The 19,052-nt window shown below is 53.1% G+C and overlaps 2 protein-coding genes across 3 annotated transcripts in view; both read left to right on the top strand.

Annotated features, from left to right (window-relative positions):
- Nucleotides 1–642: 642 nt before the first annotated feature.
- Nucleotides 643–14,574, top strand: DRC10 (dynein regulatory complex subunit 10). Its single transcript, XM_074159750.1, has 4 exons — nucleotides 643–1,335; nucleotides 2,576–2,809; nucleotides 12,586–12,657; nucleotides 13,918–14,574. The coding sequence occupies exons 1-4, from the start codon at nucleotides 643–645 to the stop codon at nucleotides 14,206–14,208; spliced, it is 1,290 nt and encodes a 429-aa protein (XP_074015851.1). The 3' UTR covers nucleotides 14,209–14,574.
- Nucleotides 14,575–17,191: 2,617 nt separating this feature from the next.
- OSBP2 (oxysterol binding protein 2) overlaps nucleotides 17,192–19,052 on the top strand; it is a 133,066-nt gene continuing 131,205 nt past the window's right edge. The window contains exon 1 of one of the 2 annotated variants that reach the window (XM_074159487.1): nucleotides 17,192–17,496. In XM_074159487.1, coding sequence (XP_074015588.1) covers nucleotides 17,228–17,496 — 269 coding nt within the window. In that variant the 5' untranslated portion in view covers nucleotides 17,192–17,227. The remainder of the gene's footprint in view (nucleotides 17,497–19,052) is intronic. The other variant, XM_074159488.1, reaches the window with a different exon arrangement.

Below are 19,052 nucleotides of genomic sequence, written 5' to 3' on the forward strand. Positions count from 1 at the left end.
GACTCTCCCACGGCCAGGGGATCCCTGGTTCCCCTGGCACCCCACTGTACCCAGACCCTTCTCTCCTGTCAGCTGCCCTCTGCCCCCTCACTGCCCCCTCCTCTTGCACCTCTCCTGGCCAGCACAGCCCCTCTGGTCACCGAGACCCTTTCTCCTGCCTCCTCCCTCTGGCCTGGAAGGATGCAGGTGCGTGTTTCACAGCAGGAGCCCTGCCCTTCCCTCCAAGGTGGTCCCAGGGTCCCACAAGCCCCTCTCCAGACACCTCTAAGGACTGCAATGCATGCCTTCCAGCTCAGAAGGAGCTGGGAGCTTTCTCCCCACCACCCTTCAAAGCCTATTACTCTCCTCCCCTCCCGTGGGTGTTCAGCAGCTTCTCTGGGACAGAGACCAGTTCTGCTGCTTAACCCCATGCCCTGATCCTGTGCCCAGGACCCAGGGAGAACTCTGCTGTAATCTGAAACTCCCAAACTACATTGTTTCTCTAATAATGTCACCACATTTTTCTTTTAGAGATAAAATCCGAGAAAGAAGACTATGTGACAGAAGCAGCAGAGATGTTCTCTGACTGAGTCTCGCCCTGAGTAGTTGTTGTGTCTTTTCTAGACCTCAGTGCACTCAACTCCCAAGTGTTTAACTGAAGCCATGGCAACAGGGGATCCAGCCGTGCTCCAAGAATCATCTCAGGACATGAAGCAAAGAGACAAGCCCCTGGTAAAGGGCATGGAAACTCCAGAGAAGGCAACGGTCACATCAAATGCCATGAAGGTGTTAGATCCACGTTGGTTAAAACCCAACAGCATCGAGACAGAGAGAATCATAACTGTCTTGGATGAGACGATTGCCAGGCTGGAGCTGAGCAGTTTGATCCCTCATATTATTGACTCTCTGGACAGGTTTGCTGATGTGCTGGGACCTGAGATCACCAATAACCTGATCGAGCACCAAAAGCTTTCCAATGAAATGGAGCACCTGCTTTCCAGCTCTGAAGAAGATGACACCATGAGAGCTGAGGAACAACGGGGCTGCCTCTGCTTGCTAGAGCAACGTCTGAAATGTTCTGTTAGAGATGTCCTGAGACTCTTACTGGCCAACCCTTCGCTTTGCCGGGCTCTGAAATACGAAGCCTTGGCGAGAGAGTCACCAGCTGAAGTGTTTATCAAAGCCTTTAAGGAGTTCAGGAATTTCATGCTTGAGAGACTCCTGACTAGTCCCACAGAAGAGGAAGAAAAGATTCGGTTCTTGGAGGACATCTCCCTCCAGATTCAGAAAAACACTGAAGCAATCACGGCTTTACAGGCAGAACTGGCAGCAGCAATCCGGACTCGAGAGGAGGAGGTATGATGTTGTGGGAATGTGTTTTCCAACAAAGCGTTACCGAAGCAAAACTTTGGTAAGCTGAAAAACTGCTTTCTTGCAGTTCCTAAAGAGGAAGTTCCAGAAATGATTTCTAAACCAGATCCTAAATTTAATGATACTATTTTCGATGTAAAATATAATGAAAAATGCTTATTCCATGCCTGATTTTTTTTTAAACTTGAATTTGGCATGTTTTGAACCTGTTCTCACCAGCCAACTGAAATGACACAAGTCACTGAGTTTAAAAAGGAGCTGCAGGACAGGCACAAATTGCTGCGGTAGCATTTTGGCAGGGCTACAATGTCAGCTGCCAGTGCGGGACTTCATTCACTGCTGATGAAATGATGAAAAGTCATTCCAGCGAGAGATTGTCTGATTAAAATCCATTTTTTTAATATCTCCTCTGTCTTCTCTCTTGCTTAAAATCAACATTTCTGTGACTGCCAACTCCAATACTAGCTGCCTTACAGCCTTTGTGATTAATATGTGATTATACGAGTTCCTCACTTTTTTGGTGAAGGCAACTGAGGTACGGATAAACCAGTGGGCATTTCCCAGGCTCTTTCTGTGAGTCCGTGGCTGTGCCAGCGTCCGAGCCCCTGAGCTTCTGACAACCAGCCCTTTGTTTTATACGTATGCTTTTCTTTCTCCTTCCTGCAAGAGGGGTTGGAGGGGAAGGTTTCGTCATGTGCTCGCTGCACTGAATGGCGCTAATGGAGACAAGGGCCTGCTTTCCCCACTCCCTCCGCTCCTTGGAGATCTGTGAATCGAGACACTTGAGATTTTTATGTGTGATTTGGCAGCTTGTCCAAGGCATCATGAATAAATCTGTTTCCCTGCTCCCAGCGGAGGGTTTCTCTCACAGGCAGCGTCCCCCAGACAGTCACTCTGAGCCTGTTCCAAAGCTCCAGGGAGCTGTGGGGCTTGCTCTGATGGCTCTGATTTTGGCTGTTCCTCAGATGGCAGTGCCAGCAGGGCTCGCTATGGTTTGTTCATTCTCTACCTTTATTCACAGGCTCACAGAGGAGCAGCAGGGGAAGGTTTCCAAAGCACCCCAAGTAAATCTAACTCTGTTTTCTGAGCCAGCAGTGGCAGGTCCCTGTTGCTACCAGATCAGCAGGGCGTCTTCTTAGATCTCCCCCACCTTTGCCAGGACTCCTTACTTCTCCTGCCCGCCGTGTGCCTCACTGGCATCTCTCCATGCTATTTCTGGCTCTAGATTCACAAGAAGGACAACGTGATCGAAGACCTCAAAAGCAGCATGCGAGATCTGACCACAGATTGCAAGGCTGCCATCCAGAATATCAAGGAGGAAGGAGAAAAACGGCAAGAAGAGGAGCTGGGAGCCTCCCAGGAGCGGTGTGCCAGGCTACAGCAGGATGTTCAGCAGCTGGAAGCACAACTCAACGCACTTGTACTGGAGCATCGAGCTTCAGAGCTGGCTCTCCAAAAGGTAAACAGGAGGAAAGCTCTAGAACAGGAAATTTAAAACTTTTTGTAGCGCTGTCAGGTCTGGCTGCTGCAAGTCATGACTTGGTTCCTGCTAGTTCCTGGCAGGAGGCACATGCTGTTTGTCAGACTATACCTGCTCTGTCCTCGTGCTCTGCTGATTCCAGTGGAAAGCAGCCCTGCGGTGACAGCAGGGAAGCAGCCAGCTCGCAGGTCCTCCTCCTGCCTGCTGGGTTAGCTCTGAAAACACCTCTACGCAGCGCTGGGACACTGCACGCTGGAGAGGTTGTGGTCAGAGAGCAGAGCAGCAAGGCTGCAGCAAGATAAACAAGGCATATGTTAAGAAACAAGGCATTTGGTGTAGGGTAAGCAGAGCAAACATAATATTGGCTTTCTATAAAGCCATCTTGTAGAGCTGATTGTAGGTTTGAGCGCGGCTGATCTTGGGAGCCGAGCAGCTCTACTCTGTCCGGCTCTTTGCTGAAGACACGAGCCAAGGAGCGGGGCTGAGTTGAATGAGGGGGAAATGTGATTTATAGCAGTGCTGAGCGGATACAGGAGGAGGAAACGGGAGCAGCAGGCTCCGGCCCCTGCATCAACAGCGCTGCTCTGGGCAGAGCACGCTGGTGGCACGGGACACAGAGAATCTAGAACTGGAAAAAGAGCATTTTCCTCCCTCATTTTACTCCTACTTGCTATTTGATCCAAACAAGCATTGGCCTCCCGTGGGCAGAGGACACACGCTGCTAATGGGGCATCTTTCACTCCTGCACTGGACGATGTGGGCAGTGGGGCTGGGCGCTGACAAAGCATCAAATGCAAGTCAGAGCTGCAGTACAAAATCCCAAATCTACACATTTACACCTCCTGTAACGGAGTGACTTTACCAGGCAGTTTCTCCTGAGGCTGCAGGCCCCTACAGCATTTGTTGGTGAGTTGCTCAGCTTGTTCCAGTGCCTGGGCAGAGAGATTTACAGGACACAGAGGTCTCCTTTCCCTCTCCTTAGACGTGCCCAGGCCCTGGGGGGCCTGAGATTGCACTTGTGGTCTAAATAGCTGAGGTCTGAGCTCACGGTGGCCTGGGAGCCCTTGGGACATCCCTTGGGTGGACAGGCCTACAGCAGAGGCTGCTGGTGGTGTTGGCTCTGGAGAAGCTGCTGCTGGTTCTGTGGCTGCCCCATCCCTGGAAATGTTCAAGACCAGGCCTGATGGGGCTTTGAGCAACCTGGTGTAGTGGGAGGTGTTGCTGCCCAGGGCAGGGGATTGGAATTCGATGATCTTTAAGGTCCCTTCCAACTCTAACATTCCTATGAGTCTATGATATTGGCTGCCCTAGGCCTTGGCTGGCTGGAAAAGGTGCCTGTAGCGGAGGGTGCTGATGGTGTTGGCTCTGAAGAAGCTGCTGCTGGTCCTGTGGCTCCCAAAGCCTGGCCCCGTGGAGCTGTGGGTGCGCCCTGAGCGGGGCCAACCTTGCTGGGAAGAGCCCTCCCAGGAGGGCTCCACAAAACCCCTGTAGGCTGCTGCTTTCTGGGTGTTTCTTTTCCTCCTTGTCTTTCTTTCCAACTGTTCACTGAACAGCTCTCTGGTGTTTGTTTGGTCTGTTCTCATCTTCTTTGGAAGGTCTTGGACAAATGTTCTCAGCCTCTGCTGTGCTGTAAGTTTGTTCCAGTCCCAGATGCTTTCACGTCACCGTGCAGCATTTCAGTGTGTGTTGTGCTGCAAACTAACGGCTCCTGCCATTTTGCTGTATTTTTAATCAGTTAACAATATATTCTCTTCCGCTGAGCGCTGTGCCAGCCCTTATTTCTCCTCTGTCCTTGGGGCAGGGGCAGAGGGGAGGGAAGGGGAGTCTGGCATTGTGTTGAGGCCCCAGAGGAGCCTTGAGCAAAGGGTTGGGCTGAGGCCCGAGAACCATCTTGGGCGCTGCTCAACGGCCCCTGAATTAATCCTAGAGCCGCATCCTCAGGTGTGGGTATGGCCCACAGCACTGCTGTCAGGGAGTGATGTACCTTGAATGAGGGCCCTGGGATCTTTCACTCTTCGCTGGTGCCAGGCCTTCACCTTCCCCGCGAGAGGAAGTCCCAGGTCTTCACTCTAACCTTATCTTCTGGAGAACTTCCTTTTGAAGCCTTTGCAAGAGAGAAAGAAAGAAGAAAACACAAATCAGGCCAAACCCCTGCCATGAAAGCAGCAGCCACAGAGGAGGGGCGCAGAGAGCAATTCCAAGCTGCAGCCCTGTCAAAGCAGACCCAAGGCAGGCGTAAGCATTGGAACAGCCTTTAGCCTCTCCTTGGGGAGAGGAGAGAGGCCACCAACATCCCCCCTCCTGCCGAGCCGGGATTTCTCTTAGGGCAGAGGCAGCAGATTGGTGCATTTGTGAAGGGGGAGCTGAGGGAGAGCCAGGGACGTTCCGCGGTTTGTACTCACTCTTCACTGCTGGTTTCTTGAGAACAGGAAACCAGGAGAATCTGGACCGCAAAGCCATGACGGACCAGAGCGGGGTGGCCCTGGGCCCATCTTTGGGCAGCTCCTCCCTCATGGCAGGAGCGTTGCTTTCGGTGGGTGCGCGGCTTTCGCTAGATGTGTACGGGACTGGGTTTATGCTGAAAAGGAGACGGGACAGACATTTCAGGAAAGGATTCAGTGTGGATTGACTCAATTCTTCAGGTAGAAGCCCTGTTTGTTAAGAGCAACGTGGCTGAGAGCACCTGGAACCAGCAGGGACCAGGATCTCCAGGCTTCCCAGGGTGACAGAGGCTATTACAGTTCCAGGTTTCCCTGGAAAAGGACCTGGAGGGAATACAGTGTCTGTTCCTGCCAGGACACAGAGCTTCAGGGGGATGGTGGCAGGAGTGCCCAGGAGAAGAGGCCCTGAACAGCAAACGCTCCTTGAGAAACACTCACTTGGTGTTCTCTGGCAGCAGAGCTCCTCCAGTCCCAAGATTCTCCTCTCTCTGTTGTCCATCCTGAGGGGCCCTTGGCGGGGAGTCCAGAGACACAGTTTCCGTCGCTTGAGCTGTAGGAGGCCAAAAGGAAACATTGCTTAGATGCAGCTTATGATAAAGGAGGCTCCTCAGTGCTTGTCTGCGTAGAGAACAGAGAGTTAAGCAGCTCCTAAATTGGACTGGATTTAGACCAGCCACCCTGGAAGACTTTCCCCACACCAAGATGTCCCCTCGGCAGCATTCCCAGACCCCTCTCCATCGTTCAGCCCTTCCCTACCGTTGTTGGCGGGAGCTGAGCCAATGTTCTGGGCTGCTGTGAGCTGCAGCCGCTCTCGTGCCTCCTGATGGTAAAGGTACATTTCCCGCCAGGACTGGAATTCCTCTGGCTCCTCGCTCCTGAAGTCTCGGAGCCACCGCTTGCGCCAGAGTTGGTCTGTATCCTCAGTGAGGACCTGAAACAAACCCACCTGTGAGTTGGGATCCCCCCGGGCACCTTCACTCCCCTCTCCCTAGGCACCGGCTGGTGCCAGTGGCACTGGAACAGCACTGAGGGCAAGGCAGCTTCGGGAGCAACTTGCAGCAAGAGAGGGGCAGATGCCAACTCCAGGAACTCAGGAGTAGCAAAAGCCACCTCTTGTTGTAAGGAGCGCTGCTCTTGACTATTCATCTATTGCAGATGAGGACAGAACGTCACTCCCACGTGTCACCAGCCCTTCCCCAGGCCCAGGCACTCACATGGTGATGTTCCTCAGTGCCACAGAGGTGCTCTGGGGGGCATCTCCCCAACGCTGGCTCCAGCAGAGGAACACCACCCGCTTCACAGGTCGCTAGAGAGAAGCAAGATGCAGAGTATTTATCCTGCCCCTTCCTCACCAAGGGAAAAGGCTCAACTCCTTGAATGCAGTGGAGACTAGTGCAGCGCTGCAGCCACCACACAAGATGAGGGGAGGGGAAAGGAACTGTGGGTGCCATAGCTCCAGTGGGTCATCAGGCACCAGTCTCTCCAAGTGCCCAGGCTGAGGAACGGCACAGGAGACACAAATCAGAGTCTCCCGAGAGCAACCTCAAGGGCCAAGGCTTCTCTAAGAGACCCACAACCTGGTTGAGGAAGGGCAAGGCCAAAGCCCAAGCCAAGGATCTTCCTCATTTCTTCGAGAGCATGTGGGAGAGAAGCCACCGCTTGGCTGCAAGCCGGGCTCTGGGCATCAAGAGGCGGGACACCAGACCCCAACAGAAAGACTTGAACCCAGCCACCATCACTCCCTCCCACACAGAGTGGCTGCAGCCCATTTCAGACCAATTTGCCTGCCCAGCATACCTCTCCTTATCTTCTGGGAGCAGGTACCGGACTCTCGAGCGGGAAGAGGGCCGCAGCTGGCCTGGATCGGTGGCAGGGGGATGTCTGGGAGCTTGATGTCCATGTCTAAAAGTATCTGGAAGGAGACGATGTACACGCAAGTCACATACCCATAACATGGATATGGGGCACCTTTTCAGCCTTAGCAGCTTTTTCAGCATTGTAAAAGGCTGCTAAGATTATACAAACACTTTTTGAAGAGCAAAATGTGTCAAAGTGGAGGAAAAAAATTCGGCAGTCAAGGTTTTACACAGCCAGCACCTCCAAGGGGAAAACTAAGAAGCCCCAGAGGGCAGAGGAGCAAAAGCAGCTGATCCCGCATCCTTGGTTCACTTGCAGACCCTTCAAAACCTTACCCTCTTTGGTTTAGGAGCCTCTGGTGGCTCCTGCTCTGCCCTTTTCTCATTTGTTCTCTTGAGGCTGGGGCTTTGGGCACTCATGATGGGGCCATTGAGGCTGGTGTTGCACAGCAAACAGATGCTGGGCCCTTGCTCTTCCTCCCCAGCTGAGACAGAGGAATTGACCACGTTCTTCTTTTTCTTTTTCTGGGGCTCATCATAGGCAAGGTATTCCTCAAATGACATGGTTGGTGGTTCAAATTCCTGCTCCTCTTTATCGTTCTCAAAAAGGGAGGAAAAGCCTCTGTCCACCTGAGAGAAACTCCGCTTCCTCCCTGAAGGTGTTATGCCCTCAGAAATTCTCTTTTCTTTATCGCTGTCAGATGAGTCACTCCCAGCTTTCCCGTCCTGCCGCTTGGCGGTAGAGGGCTCCAGGCTCAGCTGGGCCTTTTCCACTTGGCCTCTTTCACAGTCCGGTTTGTTCTTTCTGAAGGGATAAAAAGGCCAAAATCGTTAGGTTAGAACATGGGCAGCAAGCAGATTGCGTCTCTTGCTTTATTAAAGGCCCTTTGCTGGCCTTTAAAGGCCTTTAAAGCTGTTATTTGCTTTATCAAATTCCAAATTCTTGACAATCGGTCCCTACTTTCACCCAAAACTGTGGCCACCAGCAGCCCAACCCTCTGTGGCCAGCAGAGGCAGGAATTTCTGCCAAACCAAGGCACAAACCCCATCCAGCGTTGGCACGCTTGTCTCACAAGCTTTCCCAGAGCCTTCCCTTTTATTCCCTTTGTCACAGAAGTCTATCAATCATCCCCACGGCAAAAACAGAACAAAGCTTCTCCATCAAGATCACCAACTGGGTTCACTCACCTGTGCTCCTCTTGGTACGGCTGCGCCAGCTTCTGCCACTCGGGCAAGGAATTCCCCGCAACCTCTGCATGGGGCTTGTCTTTCTGTGGCTCAGCCACAGCATTCCCTCCCTGGACAGACGTGTCCTTCAGGAGAGAGCCCAGACATCAATTCATCTTAGCAAGACACGCGGCACCCTCACCTCTGCTCAACTTCCCACAGGGTGAATAAAGTTATCCCCCTGCTTGTCCCCGCCAGGTAAAAATAACCCCCCTAGATCTAACGGCAAAGATACCCCAGAGAAGAAATGATGATTTTGGCAGCCATTGTAGCGTTTCCTACAGTTGTGTAAATCAAAGACGACTTAACTCTGCCTGAGACAAACTTTAATTACTTGTAGCAGTAACCCGAGTTAGTATTTACCATGACTGGGGGTAAGTTTGATGGCAGAAGACGTCACTAGTAATAGTCAGGATTTTTAGTTTTAATAATTTAATAAACTATAAACCTAATAAACTAATAATCTCAACTAATATTGGTTCTAATAACTAATAATCGTCACTATCAGGAAGGGTTTCCACTCTCAGTTCTCAGTCAGGGTGAAGCTTCATGAAGAGCTGAGGACAAGCGAGTGTCCTCCAAGGCTTCGCACTGACACGCTCCTTGGCGCTGCCTTTTATCTCTAGAACATCACAAAGGCACCTATGAGATGGGGCTGGAGCAGGAGGCTGAGGGAACAGGCCCCATTCCCGGGCAGGCAGCTTTGCCGGGGCAAAGAGTTCTCGTGGGACTTGAGAGAGACAAGGGAAGCGGCAGAGATTTCACAGCTCTTCCCACAAGAACGTCCACTGCAATGGGCACCTCGGGCAGCCTCTTTAGAGCTTCTGTTCACCAGAAACCACTGCCCCATCACCATTAGATTTAGGAATTTGTTGCCATGACCAAAGGCTTTGGTTTTCTTGTTTGTTTTGGAGGAGCAAAACACTGATCCCAACATAACGGTGTGTTTTATGAACGGGAGGTGTGCGTCCAGGCTGCCACCCCGCTGCCTGCCCCTTCCTCTCAGCACAAAGGGCCGAGGGGGCAGGAGGAGCAGCTTCCCTCGTGCCTGTGGCCAGGGACAAGCTGTGACTGGGGCCAGGAGCAGGGGATGCAACATTCTGCACCCCAAAAAGCTCTGGGCCGCAGGCACAGGACCCCCCCCCTGGCTCCGGGGAGATGGGTTTCACAGCAGAGCTCTCACCGGAGAAGGATGGAAAGGAGCAGAGGCAGCTCAGGGTGGCTTTTTGCAGTCTGACAGAGAAGACCCCTTGAAATCCCCAAAGAAAACCTGTTAGCCTGCCTTTTAAATACTGGATTCTGCGATTTCTAGTCCTGCTTGTGGCATCATCTTGACGTGCACATCAGTCATCAGAGACACAAACTGGTGGGACCCTATGGGGATGCAGCCCTTGGGTGGAGAGGGGAGAAGAGCGGAGGGACCTGTAGTCCCCCCCCATCCAAGGGAGCCCCTCTTGCTCTTCATATAAATGAAGACACAGCTTTTGTTTTGTCTGAAAAGTATTAAAATCCAGTATTAGGCCAAAGTTTTCTGTCTCAGGTTCCTGTTTCCCAGCTGTTGGCTTGGCAGTGATTGAGGTGCATGTTGGAAATTGTGTGTTTAAATTGGGGGGGGGGTTTGGTGTGAAGTCAAAAGAAATTTCACTGAACCGACATCTGCCTTTCTCCCACATGAGTGTGTGTAAGTGTAGAGAGGTGGTAAAAAGGCCATCTACAGCATAAATGTGCTCTGACGGAGGCAGAAGGCAGAGGATGACCCCTTGTAGGAGTAAGGAGTTGCATCACGTGCAAGAAAACAGCATTTTTAGGCTCCTCAATAGCAAGTATTAAGATTTGAGCAGTGAGAAACCAGGTGGTGTGAGTACCAGCATTGTTCCTGTGTCCCTCCATCCCTCCTGGGGATGTCCCTCCCTCCCTCCCTCCATCCATTCATCCATCCATCCATCCACCTATCCCTCTTTCCTAGAGAGCACCAGCACTGTCCCCAAGTTCCTATATCCCTCCCAGCGATGTCTCCTCCCAGGGATTTCCATCCATCCATCCATCCATCCATCCATCCATCCATCCATCCATCCCTCCCTCCTTCCCTCCCGGAGAGCACCAGCACCGTCCCTGTGTCCCTCTGTCCCTCCTGGGGCTGGAGCTGGCGGCCGATACTGGTATCGCTCCTTTTCTATCTCCAACTGCCAACTTGAAAGCGAGTGTGTGTGGTGAGAAGCTGGTGAAACTTGGTGAGTAAGCCCATGAAATAGCAGCTCTACAAAATCCAGGTGTGGGCTGCCTGGTACCGCTGCTGGAATAACTTTCTTCTGGGTACAAGTCGGAAATGTTTGGGGCCTGGGGAGGAATCCAGCTGCAGGGAAAATGACTGTTCTCAGCTGTTTGTTGTACGTAGCTCTAGTCAAAAGGGTTTAAGGATCCCCCACGCTTTCTTGGAGAGGGGCAACAGTTACGAAGAGACACTGATTTGGAAGGGAAAAATGCAGGCTAAGAATATGTTGTGTTTCTGTAGGTTTTCATGTGCAGCTTAAACGCGACGGGAAAGAGGTCTTGCAGATGCACGGGTTTGCTGAGCTAATGACACAGATCGGCTGACTTCGTTCCTCAGGAGTTTCTGAAAAAATAACGTAATATTGTAGAGGATGGATCTTGGAGAAGGTGGGGGGTTCATCTGTGGCGGGACCAGGAGGAGTGATGGGGGCAATTGCAGCAACATGGGCAGGGTGTGCTGCTGACAGCACAGGGAAATGGCCACGTGCTGAATTCCTCTGACCTCAGCAGCCTTTGATACCGTCTCCAGCATGTTTCGTTAGAGGAAATAGTTTCTTTAGACTTGTTGTTTAGGCTTTATTGTTGTTGTAACTGCTGCTTCTGTTATGTCCCCCCTGTCAATCTAGATGGTCTCTTCAAAAAACACTTCCTTTGTTTATGGGCGGCAGTATCTGGTTGGGTGGCTCCTGCCCATCTCAGCGCTTCCCTTCCCTTCCCTCCTCCAAGAAAAGGTGGCAAAAAAGCTGGAATTGGCTGAGGAGGAGGTCAGAGCGGGGTCTTGCCCATCCCGGTGCAGGGCTCACCTCCCTGCCCCTCTCTGCAGCGTGCTTTGGGGTGCTTTGTCCCCTCATTAGAAACGGTAACGAGCACCCAAGGGACCAGCAGTGTCCAAGTTTGTTCACCTCAAGGAATGACCTTTTTCCCCTCTGCTTGCACGCTAGAGCAAGTTTTTTCTTTCTATATTATTTTGTTTCTGAATATGAGATGGTTTGAGTAGTTGGTGAGATGGTTTCAGTAGCTGGCATCTCCCATCCCCTTGGTTTTGGGGCAGAAAATGAAGAAAATATTCCTCTTTTTGGTTACATTTGGTTACAATCCTCAACACAGGAAGGACATGGACCTGTTGGAACGGGTCCAGCGTAGGGCCATGAAGATGATCAGAAGGCTGGAGCACCTCTCCTATGAAGAAAGACTAAGAGAGCTGGGGTTGTTCAGCCTGGAGAAGAGAATAAAATTATTTACTGTGAGGGTGGTGAGGCACTGGAACAGGTTGTCCAGAGAAGTTGTAGCTGCCTCATCCCTGGAAGTGTTCAAGACCAGGCTGGATGGGGCTTTGAGCAACCTGGTGTGGTGGGAGGTGTCCCTGCCCAGGGCAGGGGGATTGGAACTCGATGATTTTTAAGGTCCCTTCCAACTCCAATGTTTCTATCTTTTGCTGATTCCACGGAGCACAGACACAGCAGCTTGGGGTAAACTGCCCGTACCCATTTATACTGCAGTATAGCCACTGTTAAACTGTTTTACAGCTAGAAATATATTTTCCTTTAAAAGGCACCATCTTTTGAGTACTTTCTATCCCGCTTTCATGTTTAGCAGTTCTTTATTGCTTCAGTTTCAACGTGGTTGCCCCAGTTTGTGGATGACTTGCCACATTCCATCAGGTGTGTTCATTTCCTCCTGCAGAACGCACCTTTTGGATGCGTTTCTATCCTCAGCCCTCACCCGGCTCCATGCTGTAAACCTAATAAGGCCCTTTTGGCCTCAGGGCATGTCCCACGAGATTCCCCAAACCAGGGCAAACAAAATAGGTGTCAGCTGAAGGAAGCTTGCCACAAGGAGGAGGTGTTCTACTCAAATGTAATGATGCCGGAGCTCAGAGCTACACTGTTTTCTCTCTCGGGCTACTTTTTACAAGGTTTCAGGTGCCCGCAAGGAGCCTGTGTCTTGTTTTGTGTTTCAGAGGAAGTGCAGGATGGAGACGGAAATTGTGAACTGGATCCAGAAATACGACGCACACATGGAAGAAAAACAGGTACCCTCGTTAAAGTGTTCTGCTCTCCCATGAGGTGATATGTTCAAATGGACTCGTGGGTCTTACACAGGAGGCTGTGGAAGTGAGGGGCAGTTCTCCACCCAGAAGTACAGGCTTTAGAAGGAAAGGTATCTTTGTCCTGCCCTTGTGTTCAGGATTTTCTCTGCTGCTTCAACTTCAGAAAAAGTTACCTCCATTGCTAAATCCCCACAGTATTTGGGAGCGGATGGGTTGCCACATCCACCTGACGCTAGGGAACAGGGCTTTCACTTTTGCTCCCGTCCTCAGTCCTGTTGGCCCTGCCTGGTGTCCGAATCATGCTCCTGTTTCTGCTGCCCCCCTTGAGATATGTCTCAGAAACTGAGCAGCCTGCGTTCTGCTGCCTTGGCATCCAGCTGAACCCCAAAAGGCTGAGAACCACAGCAGCACCCCCAGCCTCGCTTCTGAGAAGACCCCAGTTGCTTTCCTGTTCCTGCCCTATTTATGGAGATGGATAAAAGCTGCTGAATTATTAACAGAGCAAAATGTAGAGAGCGGCCTAGAAGCTGGCTGCTAATTGTAAGTACTGCTCCCCCCCCAGTCAGGTGTTTAGCAGCGTGATGATTGGGGTTTGCTGTCAGCTGGGTGGCTGCAGCACCGCGTCACAGCAGGTTAGGGGCAGAACTTGCTAAGGCAGACACAGCTCCACACTGCCGGTTCCCCAAATCTTCCATCTCCGCGTGGATTCCTCAAAGGCATCAGGAAAGGCACAAACCGCTGCTGAGCTGGGGAGTGCAGTGACACCATGAAAGCTGCTTGTCCTGGGCCTTTTCCAGGCTGACACAGCCTGGCTCTCCTCGTGCTCCCAGCCATGCACAGCGAATTAGCTGGGCTTCAGTGCCGCTCATTGAAACGCCTTCTGAGCAAAGCTGTTGGCGCAGGCTCTGCCTTCCCCAGACTGTGGCGATTCGTCCTTTTTCTCAGAGCATCTGCAGGAGGGGCCCTGGCCTGTGTGTGTGTTACCTGGACGGAGCTCCCAGCAGGGCGGATGCTCTACACAACACAGGGGGAATTATGAGAGTATTTTTCAGAGGAGCATAAAGCTACTGGAACCTGGCGTTTCATGAAATTCCCTGGTTACTGGGCACACGCCTCCTTTTTCAGTCTCTTTGGAAAGGCTCAGCTCTCCGTTGTGGTTCTACCTGGATTCAGGATGGGTTTAAGAACCCTAAAACTGTTGTAACTCAGACTTGCTGTACCTGGTCTCTGCTGTCTTGCCAGGCTGAGTACGAGGACATTCACGCTGCCTACACCGAGGAGAAGAACCAGCTGTCCCTGCTGATGGAGAAACGTGCTGTGCTTCTCCTGGAGTACTCTGAGATTGAGGAGGAGCGCAGGAAACAGGAGGAGAAGAAGGAGCAGGAATTGAAGAAATTAAACACCTTGAGCCTTGCTGCCACCCGCATCCAGGCCTTCTGGAAAGGCTACTTGGTCCGGTCCCTCTACAGTTCAAAATTAAAGAAGAAGAAGAAGGGTAAGGGCAAGGGCAAGGGCAAGAAGACCAAGAAATAAAGCACAAAATCTATTCTCTCTGCTCCTGGCAAAGCTGCTGACTCCATTGGGACTGAGCTCTTCCAGATAAAAGCATGAGATTTGAGAAAGCATTTGCATCAAGGCCCAAGCTCTCCAGGGCTGGGACTGCCTCTTGTAGCTGGAGTGTATCAGGGCACTGATGTGAAGATGTGTGTCACCATTTTAGGTTTGGCTTTGCCACCTCTGCGAGGAGGAGGGTGTCTGTCTCCTGATGAAGGGACTGGGCTGGGAGTGCAGGTTCCTGGCTTGTCTCCTTGGCGTTGGTCTCCTGGTCTCCTTGCTTGTGTGTGAGAACTCCATGTTGTTCTTAGTAAAGTTGGCAATAAATTAATTCCTGGGGGCAGGATGAGGCCCCTCGTCTGACAGGGTTTCTCCTCATGGGGATTTGAGAGATGATGTCCTTTTCTACAGGAAGAAGTTGCACCACTGATCGGGGAGAAAGGAGACAAGTCCTGACTAGGCAGGTTGCGTTTTTCGGCTGGGGCCATCGGAAGCGTGGGCTGTGGCACAGCCCAGCTCCTGCCCTGCTCCCAGCCCCACGTCCCACTCCCTGAGCCATAAGCAAACTGGGTCCAGTTTAATGCAGACCCCTGCTCTGACACATGCTCTCCTCTGGATTTTCCTGTGCCCCAGGAGCACACTGGAGCCTGTCCCTTTCACCTGGCCATGAGTCAAGCGTCAACACCCCCCCGGTCTCCCATTTTCACTAGCCATGTGGCAACTTCATACCACAGAGCTCTTCACCCTCCTGCTCACTAGGACTGAAATTGGGCTTCGATACTGTCACGCACAGAGTGCTGTGTCTTATTTGTTTAATTTTCTAGGGAAACAAGGCTATTATGTGTTACCATAAGGGCCTGGGCACTTCCTCTCGCATAATTCTTTGCATTTAACAAGGCTGGGAGCAAACAGCATTCTGGATCCAGGCTCCCAGTGACGTTTCTTCACCCCCTGACTTCGGTGGCCCTTCCTGGCAGCCGCCCTTCCCAGGAGAGGGCAGTGACAATGGCTGCAAAGCCCAAACAGCCACCAGGCTCCAGTCCTCATCTCATAAAGGGTATAAAATGGCTGAGATGCTTTTTACCACCTTATGCAAAACAAGGCAGAGAGGGGGGCATTTTGCTAAGGACAAAGAGTCCCTGGAGGTGTAGAAGGGCTGAGCTCGCAGTGAGGGGGAGATCCCACAGAGCACACCAAATACCCAACACGAGGACCCGACAGATTTGTCCTTGACCCTTTATGCTCAATGACCATCACAGGATTTTTGCCCTCCTACGGCCAATCCACGCAGGGCCCGATCCCAAGCGGATGCTGGAAACACTGGGGAATCCCAAGGATGGGACAGGCAGGATCAGATGAGACCCCCCCCTCTCCTTAGACATGGCTGGAGGAAGCTTCTTTCCTTGTTTGCTGCCAGGATCCGTGGAGACGTTCAGGTGTTGGCACCCCTGTGGGTAGCTTGAGGTGTATTTACAGCAGGAGGGATGCTCTTCAGTTTACAGGCACCCACTGCCCTTCAGGTCTTGGCAGAAGGTCTGGACAGGCTTTTAAATTAGAGGATGTCAGGGGGGTTGGATACTGATTTTGATCCTTCCCTGTCTCAGAGTTTGTCCGCGACCTCCAGATGTTGCCTCCAGATGTCGCTTCCAGATGTCAAAGCCTATCTGGTGAGGCATTCAGCTGGTTGACAGACTGAGAACACCTTCTGATGGGAGACTCCAAAGCACTCTCAGACTGTTTCCAGACATGGGACTTGCCTGTAGAGCTGCCTCACTGCCTGCTAGTGCCAGAGGTGCTGGTGCTCGTGGCTGAGGGACTCTCAGAGGCGTCTCTTTAGAATGGGAGAAAACGTTCAACCAGCTTCACAGGGGCAAAAGAAAGTGTCCAGAGCAGTGGATGGAGTTGCTTCACCCCAGGAGCTGCTTTGCCCAGATCCTCAGGCTACACGGTTGTGCCATTGCTCCAATGCCTTGGCAGCTACAAGCCAAGTGAGCTCATGGAGGTGTCTCCAGGGCCGGTGTCACAGGCTGGGGGAGCCCCTTCACGCACACCTCAGCCCTGTGAGACGCTGTCAAGGCTGGCAGGAGCTCCCGGCTGGGGCTGCCATGAGCAAGCAGGCAGAGGCGCAGGTGATGGGCGAGCAGTAATGGGATTGGGGGGGATCAGAGCAGATTAGAGAGATCAGAGGAAGGCGATCCCCTGGGGCTGGGAGGGGAAGGACCTCAGTGGACACGGGGGCGCCTGGCAGGGCAGCTTCTGCCATGGATCCCCGTGGCTGGGTTCGCTGTGGAGAGGGATCCCCCTCAGACATGGCCATAAAACCCAGGACCATGGGCTGGTGAGGCAGCAGGGGATGGGGATGGGGCTTTTCCTGCCGGCTGGGCTGTGACAGCACCTTCCCCCTGGCCCGGCACTGCCGCCCCTCATGCTGGCCCCCTGCCCCACACGTGCTTATGTAGCGATCTCAAAGCTTTTCCATGTTTGCTGGCTGGTTTGCATTCTTCCCCAGGTCACCCTCTCCCTAAAACGCCTTTAAGAGTGGGGTTTGTGGGTGTTTTTAGTGAGGGGCGTTGGGGCAATGGCACAACTATGGTGGGCTGTGGGGCTCCCCTCAGGCTGAGCCCCACGCTCTCCAGAGCTCTCTCCGACCCTCCGCTGAGGCACTGACCGCTCACCGCCCCCTGCTGACTGGCTGTAAAGGAGGGGTCGGCGCAGCGAAGCCCCGACACCCCCCCGCTATCGACGGGGCCGCGAAATGGCGGCGGGGGTCAAAATGGCGGGGGGGGGGGTGTCAATATGGCGGGGGGCAAGAGGGGGGGCGCGGGCTCTTCCCGCCCCGCCGCCAGGGGGCGCCCGCCCCACCGCCTCACGTGCCCCCGCCCCGCCCCGCGTCACGTGCTGCCGGCACCGCCCCCCCCCCCCCCCTCCCACCTCCCCGCGGGTCCCGGCGGAGCGGAGCGGGGCGGCGGGAGCGGAGCCGGGCCGCGCCGCGGGGTCTATGGGGAAGGCGGCCGCGCTCTGCGGCGGCGGCACCCGCGGGCTGGTCTCTTTACTCAGCGCCGTCCCCTGCTTGGCCTGCCAGGAGCTGCCGGCCATGAGCGCCGAGCCGGGGGGCCGGGGCGGCGGGGGACCGGCGGGGGGGCCGCCCGCCGCTGCCGCCCCGGGTTCCGACACCTACAAGGGCTGGCTCTTCAAGTGGACCAACTACCTGAAGGGCTACCAGCGCCGCTGGTTCGTGCTCAGCAACGGGCTCCTCAGCTACTACAGGTACCGGAGACCGGGAGGGTGGGGGGGAGCGGGTCGGTACCGGCGGCCGCTCGGCCTGGCCCGGCTCCGCCGCGGCGGCTGCGGGGAGAGGTGCCACCCCCGGGGGTCGGTCGGGCCCGGGCAGGCGCCTCCGGTGGCGGGGGACAAGCTTTTGCAGAACGAAAACCTTTTGGGTTTACAGAGTTTGAGGGTTTTATTTTTATTTTCTCCTCTCTTAAAGCAAAACTCGGGGTTTGCTCCTTCGGGGGTGCGGGGGCTGGGCGCCCCCTTGCTCTCCTGTCCCTCGCCTCCTCCTGCAGCGTCTCCGGCTGCTCCAGCCGCCCGCACAGCCACAGCCCCGCTAATTAAATTAACCCACCCCTTCTCGCCTCAGACGGGTTCCCTTTGGTAACCTGCTCCTGCTGCTCTTTGCCAGAGGCCGGGAATCTGTGGGATGTCCGTGCCTTGGAAGCGGGAGCGCTGCGGCGGCCGAGGATGGTGTTCTGGGGGAGGCTGCCCGGGCCGGGGGCTGTTACGGGGGGAGGAAGGAGGTTATGGCACTTAGGGGGGGCTCCAAAGTCTTGCCTGGCTTTATCGGGTCTCTAACGCCATGGATTTCATACAGAGATGAGTGTCGGAGATGGGGACTGCGAGGTTTGATTCAAAGTGGTGGTGTCTTAATGGGTCCTCTTGTGGTTCGTGTATCGGTTGAGTGATAAAAATATAAACACGCGGATGTTGTAGGATTTTGGTGTTTCTATCCTTTAAGAAGGATGGTGTTTATTCTCGTCGCTTGGAAGACGAGTGCTCTGTCACCTTGGGTGTTGTGGAGTGTCTGGTGGCTGTGTTTCAGGACGTGGAAGCGATCCCCTTTATTAAAGATGGTTAGAGCTTTATAAAAGAATACATCTTTAAAGTGCCAACCCCAAGGAGTGAGGGCTTCTCTGTAAAGGCTACGCAAAAGTAAAGGCTTTGCGTCCTCCTGACACAAAGTTCATCTTCTGGTTCCCTCTCTGCTCCAGCTGATGGCACGTAGCCTGAAGCAGATCCCCGAGCGTCAGCTCGCTGTCAGGCATTAATATATAAGCTTTAAAGAGTGCTCCAACATATAAAGTTATATAGAGAATTAATAGAAACTCTAAAGAGAGATCTGGAACGTGGGTCCTGGGGTCCGACCGCGGCAGGTAACAGGTCAGACGTTTGGTGCTGTGTTTATCTACTTGGGAGTTGTTTAAGCCTCCCTCCCCAAAAACTCAAGCCAAACAAGAATTCTCCGTAAGGAAACCCTCCCTCCCCCCCATAAGAATGTAGTTACCTCTCAGTAATTCAGCTGATTTACTTTTAATCCCTTCTGGTATGCTAATTCTCTTCAACTCTAGTCCAGATCTGGACCAGCAGAGCTGTGCGGCTTGAGAAGGTTGTTGAAGTTTGAGGCTCCCCTTGTAACCATGTCAGAATGGTTGTGGTTTTTTTTTTTCTGTGTTGCTGCCAAGTCTGTCATGAGAAAACAAGTGGTTTTCTTCAACAATTCTTCTAGACGGGAACAACTGGGTTTATTTTAAGACAATTTGATCTGT

The sequence above is a fragment of the Numenius arquata genome, chromosome 16 (genome assembly GCF_964106895.1).
Source record: "Numenius arquata chromosome 16, bNumArq3.hap1.1, whole genome shotgun sequence".
Lineage (NCBI taxonomy): Eukaryota > Metazoa > Chordata > Aves > Charadriiformes > Scolopacidae > Numenius > Numenius arquata.

Excerpts from the sequence above, each read along its gene's own strand:
- DRC10 (XM_074159750.1), top strand. The coding sequence starts at position 643 with ATGGCAACAGGGGATCCAGCCGTGCTCCAAGAATCATCTCAGGACATG. Across the intron at positions 1,336-2,575 it reads TCCGGACTCGAGAGGAGGAG|ATTCACAAGAAGGACAACGT; the intron begins GTATGATGTTGT and ends TTCTGGCTCTAG. Across the intron at positions 2,810-12,585 it reads CAGAGCTGGCTCTCCAAAAG|AGGAAGTGCAGGATGGAGAC; the intron begins GTAAACAGGAGG and ends TTTGTGTTTCAG.